Source organism: Scomber japonicus, chromosome 22 (genome assembly GCF_027409825.1).
Source record: "Scomber japonicus isolate fScoJap1 chromosome 22, fScoJap1.pri, whole genome shotgun sequence".
Lineage (NCBI taxonomy): Eukaryota > Metazoa > Chordata > Actinopteri > Scombriformes > Scombridae > Scomber > Scomber japonicus.
In genome coordinates this window covers 3,021,875-3,035,367 of record NC_070599.1, presented here as the reverse complement: position 1 = coordinate 3,035,367, position 13,493 = coordinate 3,021,875, and the positions used below count along the sequence as shown (strand labels likewise).

The 13,493-nt window shown below is 38.1% G+C and overlaps 1 protein-coding gene across 1 annotated transcript in view; it reads right to left on the bottom strand.

Annotated features, from left to right (window-relative positions):
• Nucleotides 1-1,094: 1,094 nt before the first annotated feature.
• ache (acetylcholinesterase) overlaps nucleotides 1,095-13,493 on the bottom strand; it is a 37,326-nt gene continuing 24,927 nt past the window's right edge. The window contains exons 5-10 of the mRNA XM_053343484.1: nucleotides 11,135-11,357; nucleotides 10,491-10,736; nucleotides 7,577-7,766; nucleotides 5,442-5,620; nucleotides 2,734-3,217; nucleotides 1,095-2,701 (exon numbers count right to left, since the gene is read on the bottom strand). Coding sequence (XP_053199459.1) covers nucleotides 3,096-3,217; nucleotides 5,442-5,620; nucleotides 7,577-7,766; nucleotides 10,491-10,736; nucleotides 11,135-11,357 — 960 coding nt within the window. The 3' untranslated portion in view covers nucleotides 1,095-2,701; nucleotides 2,734-3,095. The remainder of the gene's footprint in view (nucleotides 2,702-2,733; nucleotides 3,218-5,441; nucleotides 5,621-7,576; nucleotides 7,767-10,490; nucleotides 10,737-11,134; nucleotides 11,358-13,493) is intronic.

Genomic DNA, 13,493 nt, shown 5'->3' with positions numbered 1-13,493 from the left:
AAATATCAAATATATTCTTTTACTGACGTATTTACGTTATTGCTAACATCAAACATACCTAACATTAGAGATATATTACTTAGTTTGATAATAGTTTTGTTCAAAAGTACAAATTTTACAGAAAATAACAGTCCGAGTTTGGTAAGGGGCACTGGGGACGGGTGGACTTCAGGACATGCACAAGGATTTGATAGGAGGGCAAAGGAAGGAGTAGGGCTTAAGCAGGGTCTTCCATTGGATGAGAGGAGCTGGAGGAGCTGTCACTCACACAGCCATTCACACATGCATTCCTCACTGCTATTTTAAACATTAGGTACAATAATTTATTCATATTTATGTTTTCTTTTGAAAGCTAGACTACACTACTCTAGTCCATAAACAAGATCTTCACATGCCAACACAGATGCTTCCCTGGGACTGCATCAGCCAATCACAGTGCTGATGCAGCTCTCTCCCAGTGTTCAATAAAAATGAAAATGGCAGAGGTTCACAGATGGGTACAGTGAATACACACACACACACACACACACACACACACACACGCACACACGCACACACACGTGGAAAGTTCCATTTAGCAAGTAAAAGTGTTTAATGTTTAAGTGTGAAATGTTTCCTAGAGAAGCCGTAAAGTCCTGACAGATTAACTTGAACACACTACAGGTCATGAGGTTTTGTTGTTATTACTTCTCAGTAAACCACACTCCTTAAGTCATTATTGTCAGTGTCAATCCTGATAACATTAAACAACACTGTGCAGCTACTGTATATTTTGGGGAGGGCTTGAGGCCAATTGAATTGCCCTGCATGTTAAAAAACAAATATCAGCCGGATATTCATTATTAAATGAACTCATAATGTGTGTCAGTGTCAGTTCAAATGTTTATTACATTTTAAAGGTTTATGAGGTCAACAGTGTGACATGTGTGATGTATGTGAGCTGCAGTTAGACATAATGACAAAACATCCAGAAAAGAGTTATGTAATGATGTATTTCTCTGACTGTCTTTTCATCTTTCCATCAGATCTCCACCTCTTCTTCTGCCTCCTCTGTCCCTCTCTCTCCCAGCCTCATCGCTCTACCTCTACCTCCATTTTCCTTCCATCCATCCATCCATCGTGTCCTGTTGGCTGGCAGGCCAGAGGCTGAGCCAGCGCTCTGTCACATTACCCTGCTGCTGAGTGAATTACTCTGCCTCCATTAGACTAACGAGAATGCAGGAGGACGGAGAGAGATGGGAGAGGGGGTAGGGACAGAGAGCAGGAGGGTGAGGGGAAGTGATGGGGGGGGAGTAATGCAACTGAGAGATGAATCAGAGAAGGAGACGAGGAAGATGATGAAGGGCAGAAAAGTTAGATGAGGTGGAAGGAGATGGGTAAGGGGCAGATAAAGGAGTGGTCTGACACAAAAGTGAGAGGAGGAAAGGAGAGGAGGGAGCAAAGGATGAAAGGAAGAGAGTAGGAAAGACAGGAGGGTGGGTGGAGGTTGATTAGAGATGAAGATGACAGCCAGAGTATAGAGGAAGATTAAAGAGGAGGAAGACGGAGAGGCGGAAAGCAGGGCAACAGGGAGGAGATGGAGGGAGTGGAACAGATGCAGGAGGACAAGGACAGAGGAGATGGAAGATGGGAGATGGTAGGAAACAAAGAGGAAAAATATCACTGACAGGACAGACAGAGCATACACACACACACACACACACACACACACACGTTAATGAAATACATTACAGCTGTACACGACACTGAGTGGAAGCACACACACACATCATTAAGTGCAGTTGTTCAGTAGACTAATGGCTCCCACACAGAGCCAGGACTGAGGTCATGAGTCCTTGATTCTTACATCTCAGTAAAGGTTTCGGAGTGAAAGACACACACACGCAGACACACAAACCTGCACAGACATGTAGACATGATATATTTAAAGGGTTACTTTGATTATGTTGTCATGAAAAATGAAGAGAAAGTTGATAGAATTCAACATATCCCTTCAATCAGAAGTTGGCAGAGATATTTTATGACATTGATGTTTTTACATTTACACTTCTTCCTCTGCTCACCGCCTGCATGCTGTTCTCTCTATCTGGGCTGAAATGGAAAAGCATGTGACAGATACAAACTGCAGACAGAGGCACACCTGAGGAGTGCCATAAACATACACATTGTTTCTGTTTCTATTTAACTGTCAAGCTGATTTAACATGAACTTCTGAAACATAATAAAAATGAGTGGGTGTGAACGTCACATACCATCTACAGTAGAAATGAAAGGATCTAATTTTTATCAGCAATCATGCCAAACCTACATGTAACATCAAGCTAGCATTAAGTGGTTTTCCAATACAGAAGAAAAGCTGAGGGAGTCTTTTTTTCACCACACAAAAACCCGGTTTATGGCTTTACCACATGAGAAATAAACAAGACAAAGTGAGGCAGATTATGATAAGTAACAGGAATAGTGGTCATAATAGTAGTTAATGAATAAGAACACGACTAAAAGGCTTCAACAGGAACGTGAGACACAATTAAACAGTACTGTTGAGTCAAAATAACAAACAAACAAAACAAAACCCTGATATGAAAAGAAGGAATCCTCAGAGAACAAAAAATTTGACGGTATGAGATTAACACAAAGACAAGTGAGTCAGCGGTAAACCAGCAGTGTCATGGGCCTGTTGAGATCTGAGTTCAACTGCGGGCTTCTAAGCCACACACACACACACACACGCACACGCACACGCACACACACACACACACACACACACACACACACACATACGAGGTAATGACACGTCTTTGACATTTCTAATATTCCTCCATATTGATGACAAGTTCCCTCTATAGCCCTTAATTTCCACAGAGACACACACGTCAGAAAGAACAAAAACACATAAATAAATAGTATAAATATATATAAATAATGATCATCAGTGCTTGTGTTTGTGTGTGTATAGAAAAACAAAACAAAACAAAACAAAAAAAAGGTTTGAAATGAAGTCAGAATTCATCAAGGGGCTATAGAGGGAAATGGCCATAGCTTGTTCTTTCTGCCTCCCCCCTCCCCGCCATTCTCTCATCTCTCAGCTGAGGCTCTCAGAGGTCAGTGCAGCGCTCCTGCTTGCTGTAATGGTCAAACTGGCTCTTCCAGTGCATCATGTAGGAGGACCAGCGGTGGAACTCCACCTTCCACTGACGCTCTGCCTCATCTATGTTGTCTGGTGAAGAGAAACACAGTGACACACAGAGTTTAACCAGCTTCACACTTAGACTGTCCTGTTACCAGTAACATTAATACAAACATTAACTAAGCTTGATGTAGTATGCAGTATTACAGTAAAAGTAGTGCAGTATTATGAGTGATGTAGTATGCAGTATTACAGTAAAAGTACTGCAGTATTATGAGTGATGTAGTATGCAGTATTACAGTAAAAGTAGTGCAGTATTATGAGTGATGTAGTATGCAGTATTACAGTAAAAGTAGTGCAGTATTATGAGTGATGTAGTATGCAGTATTACAGTAAAAGTACTGCAGTATTATGAGTGATGTAGTATGCAGTATTACAGTAAAAGTAGTGCAGTATTATGAGTGATGTAGTATGCAGTATTACAGTAAAAGTACTGCAGTATTATAGTGATGTAGTATGCAGTATTACAGTAAAAGTAGTGCAGTATTATGAGTGATGTAGTATGCAGTATTACAGTAAAAGTAGTGCAGTATTATGAGTGATGTAGTATGCAGTATTACAGTAAAAGTACTGCAGTATTATGAGTGATGTAGTATGCAGTATTACAGTAAAAGTACTGCAGTATTATGAGTGATGTAGTATGCAGTATTACAGTAAAAGTACTGCAGTATTATGAGTGATGTAGTATGCAGTATTACAGTAAAAGTACTGCAGTATTATAGTGATGTAGTATGCAGTATTACAGTAAAAGTACTGCAGTATTATGAGTGATGTAGTATGCAGTATTACAGTAAAAGTACTGCAGTATTATAGTGATGTAGTATGCAGTATTACAGTAAAAGTAGTGCAGTATTATGAGTGATGTAGTATGCAGTATTACAGTAAAAGTACTGCAGTATTATAGTGATGTAGTATGCAGTATTACAGTAAAAGTACTGCAGTATTATAGTGATGTAGTATGCAGTATTACAGTAAAAGTACTGCAGTATTATGAGTGATGTAGTATGCAGTATTACAGTAAAAGTACTGCAGTATTATAGTGATGTAGTATGCAGTATTACAGTAAAAGTAGTGCAGTATTATGAGTGATGTAGTATGCAGTATTACAGTAAAAGTACTGCAGTATTATAGTGATGTAGTATGCAGTATTACAGTAAAAGTACTGCAGTATTATGAGTGATGTAGTATGCAGTATTACAGTAAAAGTACTGCAGTATTATAGTGATGTAGTATGCAGTATTACAGTAAAAGTACTGCAGTATTATGAGTGATGTAGTATGCAATATTACAGTAAAAGTATTGCAGTATTAGAGTGATGTAGTATGCAATATTACAGTAAAAGTATTGCAGTATTATAGTGATGTAGTATGCAGTATTACAGTAAAAGTACTGCAGTATTATGAGTGATGTAGTATGCAATATTACAGTAAAAGTATTGCAGTATTAGAGTGATGTAGTATGCAGTATTACAGTAAAAGTACTGCAGTATTATGAGTGATGTAGTATGCAGTATTACAGTAAAAGTACTGCAGTATTATGAGTGATGTAGTATGCAGTATTACAGTAAAAGTAGTGCAGTATTATAAGAGATGTAGTATGCAGTATTACAGTAAAAGTATTGCAGTATTACAGTGATGTAGTATGCAGTATTACAGTAAAAGTACTGCAGTATTATAAGAGATGTAGTATGCAGTATTACAGTAAAAGTATTGCAGTATTACAGTGATGTAGTATGCAGTATTACAGTAAAAGTAGTAATATATTATTATATATGACATCATTAGATTATTAATAGTGAAGCATCAGTGTTAGAGCAGCATGTTCTGATACACAAATGTGTTTTCAGTTTTTGGACTTTTTCTCTAATAGAAGTTTAGGCCAATTAAAGCCAATTAAATTATGCTGAATTTACCATAAAATATCCTTTCAAATAGATATTTTGAAGGGATGAAAATATCCCTTCAAAATTATATTCATCAGATATTTAAACTCTATAATTGATATTAATTGGGCTGTACATTATAATTATAATTCTTTACTACTTTATCTGGCCCTTTTAGGGACTGGCCTTTATTGGACTGTGTCACGGCTATTGATTGAATAGCAGCTTTTATGAGGGAATTTACAGTAAGACCTTTTAGGGACACTTTCAGATCTATAATGTTGCATTGCCTCCTGATAACTGGAATGAAGATAATTAGTGAAGAATAGTTTCCAGTACATATGTGCTGTATAGGAGTGAGTAGAGTTGTACCAGTAATGTTGAGGAGTCGTGGCAGGAAGCGGTTCCAGAAAGCACACATCTGGTTCCTGAGACCCCTGTAGATCTTCAGTGGTTCAGTGTTGAGTCCAACATGTTTCTGCTCGCTGACAGTGAACAGAGGCCAGCGCCTCTTGTTTTCAGTCACAACCTCATGGTTCGTATTTGGATTTCTGACAAGGAGGAGGGAAGGGGGTTGGAAGAAGGAAGGTTATTATAATTTCCTATTTTTTTCTGAATGTTTGTGCATATATTTTCCTCTATAATAAAACTCAATTTTAGATGTTATTGTTCTTTTTTGGTGAGATGTCTTAACTCTTAATATGTCTTGCTATTTGTACAAATAAATAAACAATAAAAAAGCCAACTTAAACTGAAAAAGAAGACAATATAGTATAAAAACTTTGAATATGATCTCTACAATAATTTGCGCGTTTCAGTGTTCAAGGTTCAAGATTATCTTTATCGTCCCACTTGGGGAAATTTTTTTTTTGCAGCTATGGTTCACATTAAGACAGAAAACAAAAAGACAACGACAATGACACATCAATACAATAAAACACAGAACTAGGGCAGGGAAATGGAAATTCATACAAATGTGCCAGACTACAGATGTGCAAGTGTGCAGATGTGCAAGAGAAGTGCAAGCAATGTGTCATTAAGCATATCAATAGCACTCAGGATGATACATGGAATATTTTAGTCGTCCAGATAGGTGCCCTTAAAACAATGTCCTGAAGGCAATAGCTTAAAGTTGCAATAAACAACATTACTTGTCACAAACTTTCTCAAATTACAGCTAAACAGTAACTAAAATATGTATTTGAATATCAGCACAGCCTTGTATGACAATTTAATCTGATCTGAGTTATCAGTTCAGGGACCAATTTCTTTTGTGTAACCCAACTTTACTGAGTAAACAATGTGCACATTTGTCTTGGTCTGAGATGCTGGTGCTAGTACAACATCTAGAGAGACTGAATGTCATATTGAACTTTGAAACTCCCTCTGGACTGGCAGTCCAATGTGGCATTATCCCTCCTATGTACCTGCCTGTTAAAAATGAGCAAGAGCTTGCTTTGACTGCTTGCTGAAATCTTACTGGCCATTTTAACAAGACTTCCAAGTCTGTTCTTATCGGACAGCTTCAGGTTTTCAAATCAAGCATTAATACAAAAGGTTTAAACAAATTCAATGCTAAAACCTAGCTAAACACCCTGGACTGTGTTGGCAAAACAACCCACGTGTTTGCATATTTCACATTAGATAGCAGCCTGTGTTAATATAATGATATTAAACCTGAAAATGTTTATAGAGCAGATTTCTAGCTGATAAATCTGTTGGGCTGAAAGTAATAGAACATGTCAGAAATATCAACATATATTGAAGGACATTTCACGTTGTGTCACTTTAGAAGCTAAATGATCACTTGTCACTTTTAGGTCAGACAAGTAGGGTAGCCAAAAGTAGTTCAGTAGCCTGATCATGTATGTGTTGTAAAAACACTTATGAATAGTGTTTCTGTTCTTGACTGGAATGAACACAGTTCAGCATATATCTGGTGTTTTATTGCTGGCATCAGCTTTCTGCTGGAACTGCAGCAGGGTCATTACTCACTTTGTGAGACAGAAGACACTACTACTGTCAAGATACAATTAGATTAAAATGTTTTGTTTTAGCGACACTGAGCTAATCTCATTGGACTAACATTTGAAATTGAAAAGGATGAAAGAATTTATGCCTCAATATGCACAAAATACTTGGAAAAACTAGCTGTCTAATCTAAAAGATGAGATACCGTACACACTGGAAGAATTGCATATTCCATCATGATGCCAGCTGATTATCTGAGAGTCCAATGCTTTAAACAGAGGAAAAATCATCTGGACAACTTTACTTGTATTGCTGAGATAAGCTGTGGAAATGTTTGGATGGATAGAGATTTGCTCTTACAGTAACCAGACTCTGTATATTCTGATTTGGTCTGATCTGGAACTGCCATCAACTCTGTATTGAAACAAACTTATCAAGATGTGACTGGCCTCTCTGATGAAATCTTCACTCTTTGCTGATTATTATAGCTAATAAGTATATAGCATATTCATTCTTTGCAGTCTGTGATGTCTCACCCAGTCCGCGCAAAGTTGGCCCAGTATCTCATCATGCGTCGGCTCAGTTTCTCCTCATCTAAGGTGTAGTTCAGTCCCTTCTCCAGTGGTAGGCCAAAGACAAACTCGATCTCATAGCCGTGGATCACACCCATCCACTCTGGCCACACCAGGTTAGATGCTCGGTGGTCAAACAGGTAAAGGTACACCCCTTCTTGAGGAGCGGGTAGATGAGAGGGTGAGAAGTTATTTTTTGTCTACAGTAATGCTGTGAAATCACTAGGGTTGGGTATCATTAAAAAAACCCAACTGAGTACTTCATTCTATACGCAGTCCACATTTAGTGTACTGTCTTTTATCCAGTGTAACAGACGTGTAGTGTAGACACACTTTAAAGCATTTAGGTTAGCTCTGGGTGCAAAAAGTATGGATTGCAGGTATCGTTTGATGGGAGATGTCTTGATACTATTTGGTATCTATTTATTTCAGTTGATACCTTAAAGCCGATGCCCAGCCCTAGAAATCACAAAAACTTTTTTAATGGATAATGCACTGTTACTATCTGCAGTAGGTTACTTCCTGATCCTTTTCTTAACTGACTGAACATGTTTTAAACTATAATGTCTCATATGATTGTCCACACAATATAGTTATTCCAAATGGTTATTATATGTCTAGCAAAAATCTGTAATGAGTAAAGTCACAAAGAAAATTATTTTGACTGACTAGGGTTGTTATTGCACATTGTACAATTTAAAGTCAGCCTTTATAATGTGATATATAATAAATCACAGTTTAAATATAATTCCAACTTTCAGTAAGTATTAGGAGTGTCACAATTTTGGTTCTTAACTGAAAATCAATTGAAATAAGTGTTTGATTTCAAACTTCAAAATCAAAAGTAGGATTTGCAGTTCTACAATTTTTTTTTCACCCTCCACCGGAGTCAGAGATATTGGAAAAACAATAGAAGTCATCAGTGTAGCAACATTTTGCCTTCCCAATGTGTTGTGTAAACAATGAACATGTCATTGACAGGTAAACTACAGTTTGTAGGCTAAAACACTCACTAAAATTGGAAATAGATTCAAACTTCCCAGATCAATAACTCAGGAAAGAAACACTGTTAAAACACAAATGACGCCTCTTTCCTACAGTTGTAAGGTACAACAAGCTACAAGCTAATTTTCATTAAAACAAACTGTCCTCCAAGCTGGGCAAATAACATTGGCCTCTATGTACAGCTGGCTGCGAGATGAGTGTGCAGGGACTAAAAAGTATAGAAACACACCTGACATCACAGCAATATGGCAGTGGTGCACACGGTGAACATAAGCAGAGTTTCCTTTTAATCCATTTTAATGTATGTAGTTTGTGTTGTGAAATATGCTGCACCAACTCTGTAGTTGCCATTTCCATTTTCATTCAGTAGATTTGGTTGATTCAGTTGATTTGGTCCGGGGGGCAGACACCCTCTCTACGTTTATGAGTAGGCTTAAAACTTTCCTTTTTAATAAGGTTTATAGTTAGGGATTGTCCTGGACCAGCTCCTAGTTCATGCTGCTATATGCTTAGACTGCTAGGGGACTCCCATGATGCACTGAGCTCCTCTCTCCTCCTCCCTCTCTCTATCCATCTATATCCATATACATTTATGTGCTATAAATGCTTTCACTAACTTAAGCTTCTCCCCCGGAGTTCTCTTACAATGTGCCTCTCTCTCTTCTCCTTTCTCTCCCCTCACTTTATCCCCTCCTCCTCTCTCCCTCTCAACCCCAACCGGTGTAGGCAGATGGTCGCCTACTTAGAGCTTGGTTTTGCTTGAGGTTTCTTCCTGTTAAAAGCAAGTTTTTTCTTGCCACTGTCGCCAAGTGCTGCTCATTTGGGAATGTTGGGTCTCTTTAAATTAAATTAAAGAGTATGGTCTAGACCTGCTCTATGTGTAAAGTGCCTTGAGATTACTTTTGTTGTGATTTGGCGCTACATAAAAAAAGATTGATTGATTGATTGATTTGTGCTTTATAGAGGTCTTTGCCAGCACTAGTACTAGTAGGGCTCGGCAATAAATCAATATTATATCTATATCATGATATTTTACAGATATTGTCTTACATTTTGAATATAGTAATATTGTGATATGGAGTAAGTGTTGTCTTTTCCTGCTTTTATAGGCTGCATTACAGTGAAAATGTAATTTTCTGAGCTTAACACTGACTCATTATATGACCCAATGATTATTTATCAAGAATCTCATTGCGTAAATATTTTGTGAAAGCACCGTTAGTCATCCCGACAATACTGTCAAAATATCGATATTGAGGAATTTGGTCAAAAATATTGTGATATTTCATTCTCAGAATATCGCAAACCCTACGTACTAGCCCATCCCTTTTAATGTGTGCTAATCTGTTATATCAACTGTGGTAACTGACGCAGGTCCTCAGTAGTTGCTTGTGAGGTTCAGAGACTTGCCATACAAACATAAGATTGCTTACAAAACAAGACTTGAAAGTCTTAACAATTACATAATCACCAAAGTTGAAATCGAAACAACTTGCTACCTTACCTTAAAATCAAAGGTCAAATCGAATCAGTTTGGAAAATCGTGACACCCCTAGAATATATAACTTCCATCACAGTTCTTCTGTTCATTAGTGTAGTTCATGTCACCAGTACAAACATCTACAACCACTGGTTAAGGTCATCTATCTATCCTACACACTGTATCGTACCATACCATACACTACATTTTTATTATATTTGGAAACATAATAAAGCTGTCTGAAACATCAAGAGAATGGTCTAGACCATATTCTTTAATTAATTTAATTAATTAATGTATTGATTAATTTAGGCTTGACAAGACATTCTCATTTAACTGGTCCTAAGTCTGAAATTTGTCGCCAAAAGTAGCCTATGACAGATCACACGTTACCTTGTGAGTTTCCTCCGCTGTTCATCACCCCGGAGCCGGCTCCTCCCATGTTAGCTTTGAGGGCATTGTGCTGGGCGTAGGAGCGGGCAAAGTGGACCAGAGGGCAGATGACGTTGTGGTCGCCCACGATATCGTCCATGGCATCCCTGTTCTTCGCCCCGTTATTCTCATCCATCCAATCAGTGTACTGCAGCACCACTGCCTCTTGGCCAATATCATTGGCATGTGGTACACCCAGCTTTACACCTGGCAGGGTGATATTTAAAGCTTTTAGGTGCATATTTAATTGTTTTAGAGGCCTACCTGTAGCTGTGATGAACAAGTTGTGGTAAAGTTCAATGGTCATAACTGAATTTGAATTTGATTTCTGCATTATTCTCACTGGTTAGTCCCATTATCAGAATAGTTGCACAGAAGTGGTGACAATAATATTTCATGTAACACTAGCCACGTCTATATAAACTCTATTCATTATATACAATAGGTAACTGTACAGATTTCATGGATCATTCAACCATGCATCATTACTTGACAAATGTAATGTGAGGGTATTTGACAAATTCTACTTCAATCTAACTCAGATTTGAGCAGGATTTGGTATTCTTCCTGCCTCTGTACATTCTTGTCAGCCGAGTGAGCTTCACCTTCCAGGAAGTCCTCTCTGGAGATAAGGCTGTCGTTGTCCTTGCTGAAGCCTGGTGCGCCATACAGCAGGAAGTAGGAGCCCTCGTCCTGGTTGACCCCAAGGAGGATCTGAGTGTCTTTAAAGTTGCCTGAGTTGATCATGGCCTCAGGGGTGTCGGGCAGAACCTCCCCATCCACAACGGGGACAAATGAAAATCGGAAGAGGGCCGACCATGGCAGGACCTGCTCAGAACAGAATGACACCCCCGAGTTTATCTCAGTGACAGATACATACAGATATGTAAAATATAAAAATAAATGTCACTGAACCTACTTTGACTTAGTGCAAGAACAATGTTTTCCCTTTCATAATAAGCACAGTGTTTTTGTATGGTGCCTAAGCCAAATGAATCAAGCAGCAACTACCATGCTAACCAAGCTAGCACTTAGTGGCTAGCAGCTAGTGTTAGAGTCAGCTCCACCCTCTTTTTTTGCGATCAAATTTTTATTTTCATTTCCATTAAGTCCAACAGAAATATTTCAGGGCATACAATATTATTACAATGGATTCTCAAAGAAAGACAGTTGGCCCAAGACATAAGAATGTGTCATGGGAAAGAACACAGTGAAAGTACTGGTGATAATAATAACAACAATTAAAGTACTAAAAAATAAAAATAAAAATAAAAATAAAAATAAAAATAAAAATAAAATAAAATAAAATAAAATAAAATAAAATAAAATAAAAATAATAATAAATGCTAATAATAATAATAAAATAAATAAATAATAATAAATATAAGAGTAAAAATAAAATTATATACATAACCTACAAAAATACATACATCCACACAGGTCTGACAATACAGAAGGGACCTGACAACTAGAAGCACTAGATGAGAGGAGAGAGAGCCAGTGGGAAAATCACCTAACAGCATGATTTTTAAAGAGTCAGCGGTGCTACGCCAGGTGTTAAGGGTGCTTTCATTAGCACCGTTAATCTGAGCTGTTGAAAGCTCCATGTATATGACGTCCAAAAGAGAGAGAATACAAGACTGAGTAGTCAGAGAATGAGGCGGCTTCCAGCGAGTTGCAATCATTTTCTTGGCTGCTGTCAGTCCAGCAAAAATGACTCGCTTTTTGAGTTTAGAAATATTGAGGATTGACAGATTACTTAGAATCAACACACATATAGTTACAGGTACTGTATTATGTATCAAATCAGATAATTTGGATGCAACATTGCCCCAAAATTGTCTGACAGGGGGGCAGTCCCAGAACATGTGAATATGCCCTGGGTTTTCAATGAGCACAGATTACAACATGGCTCATTAATAATTTTCATGTGATGGAGTTTAACAGGGGTGAGGTATGTTCTGTGTAAGAAATTAAAGTGAATTTGCTGATGATCTGGATTACGAGATGCTTCATGAATGCTGGACCACATCGTGTCCCAATCAAAATCCTGAGCTAGGTCTGGGAAATCTCTCCTCCAGATCCTCTCTACAGGGAGTGAAATAAGGTCTGTTACCTGCAAAAAATGGTAGTTTGGATACCATACCCTTAGCTCTGTTTTGTTTAGTGAGTAAATCTCAGAGTGGGTGGGTAGGTAAAAGACACTGCCAGGGCACGCCATGTGCTCTAAGCGCTGACCTTAGCTGTAAATAAAAGAAAAAAATGGAACCTGGCAGATTGAATGCAAGCTCCACCCTCTTGTCCAAACATGGTCACTTGTGGCTCCAAAAAATCCAAGATGGTGATGGTCAAAATGCTTCGAAAAAGGCTTCACAGAAGTCCACAAACCAATAGATGACATCACAGTGGCTACATTCATTATTTTTTTTACAGTCTATGGAATTAATAGAAGAAAAACTTCTATACTGCTCTGGGTTCTGTACTGCTCTGGGGAGAACACGTTTTAATATCAAACAGCACAGTGAGAAAACAAAATATTTTGCTATTGTTGTTTAATGTTAGTTACCCTATGGTAGATAGAGAATTGTTGTGTAAGTGACATACTCAGTTTATGGAATTTTTCACTATTTTTGATATTATCCCATAATTGGTATTTGTGGGCACAGTGACATAATTAACCACTTAACACACGCCCCTGTTTTTTATGCTGTTAGCCTAAACGACATGCCCAAGTTGTGAGCAGCACAGATCCCACATAGTTTGAGACTCAGATATGTGTCTGGTATCATTGGAAAGGAAACACTCTCAGGATTCTTGTAAAAGTGTCTGTGTGATTCTGTGACTTACTGACAAAGAGTGGCAGAGGTTACAATGATGGGGTTGTTTACTCGCCCATAGGTTTGCCTTTACAATGACATGTGTACAGACATTCAGGGACCTCTCAGCAGGATATAGACACAACGA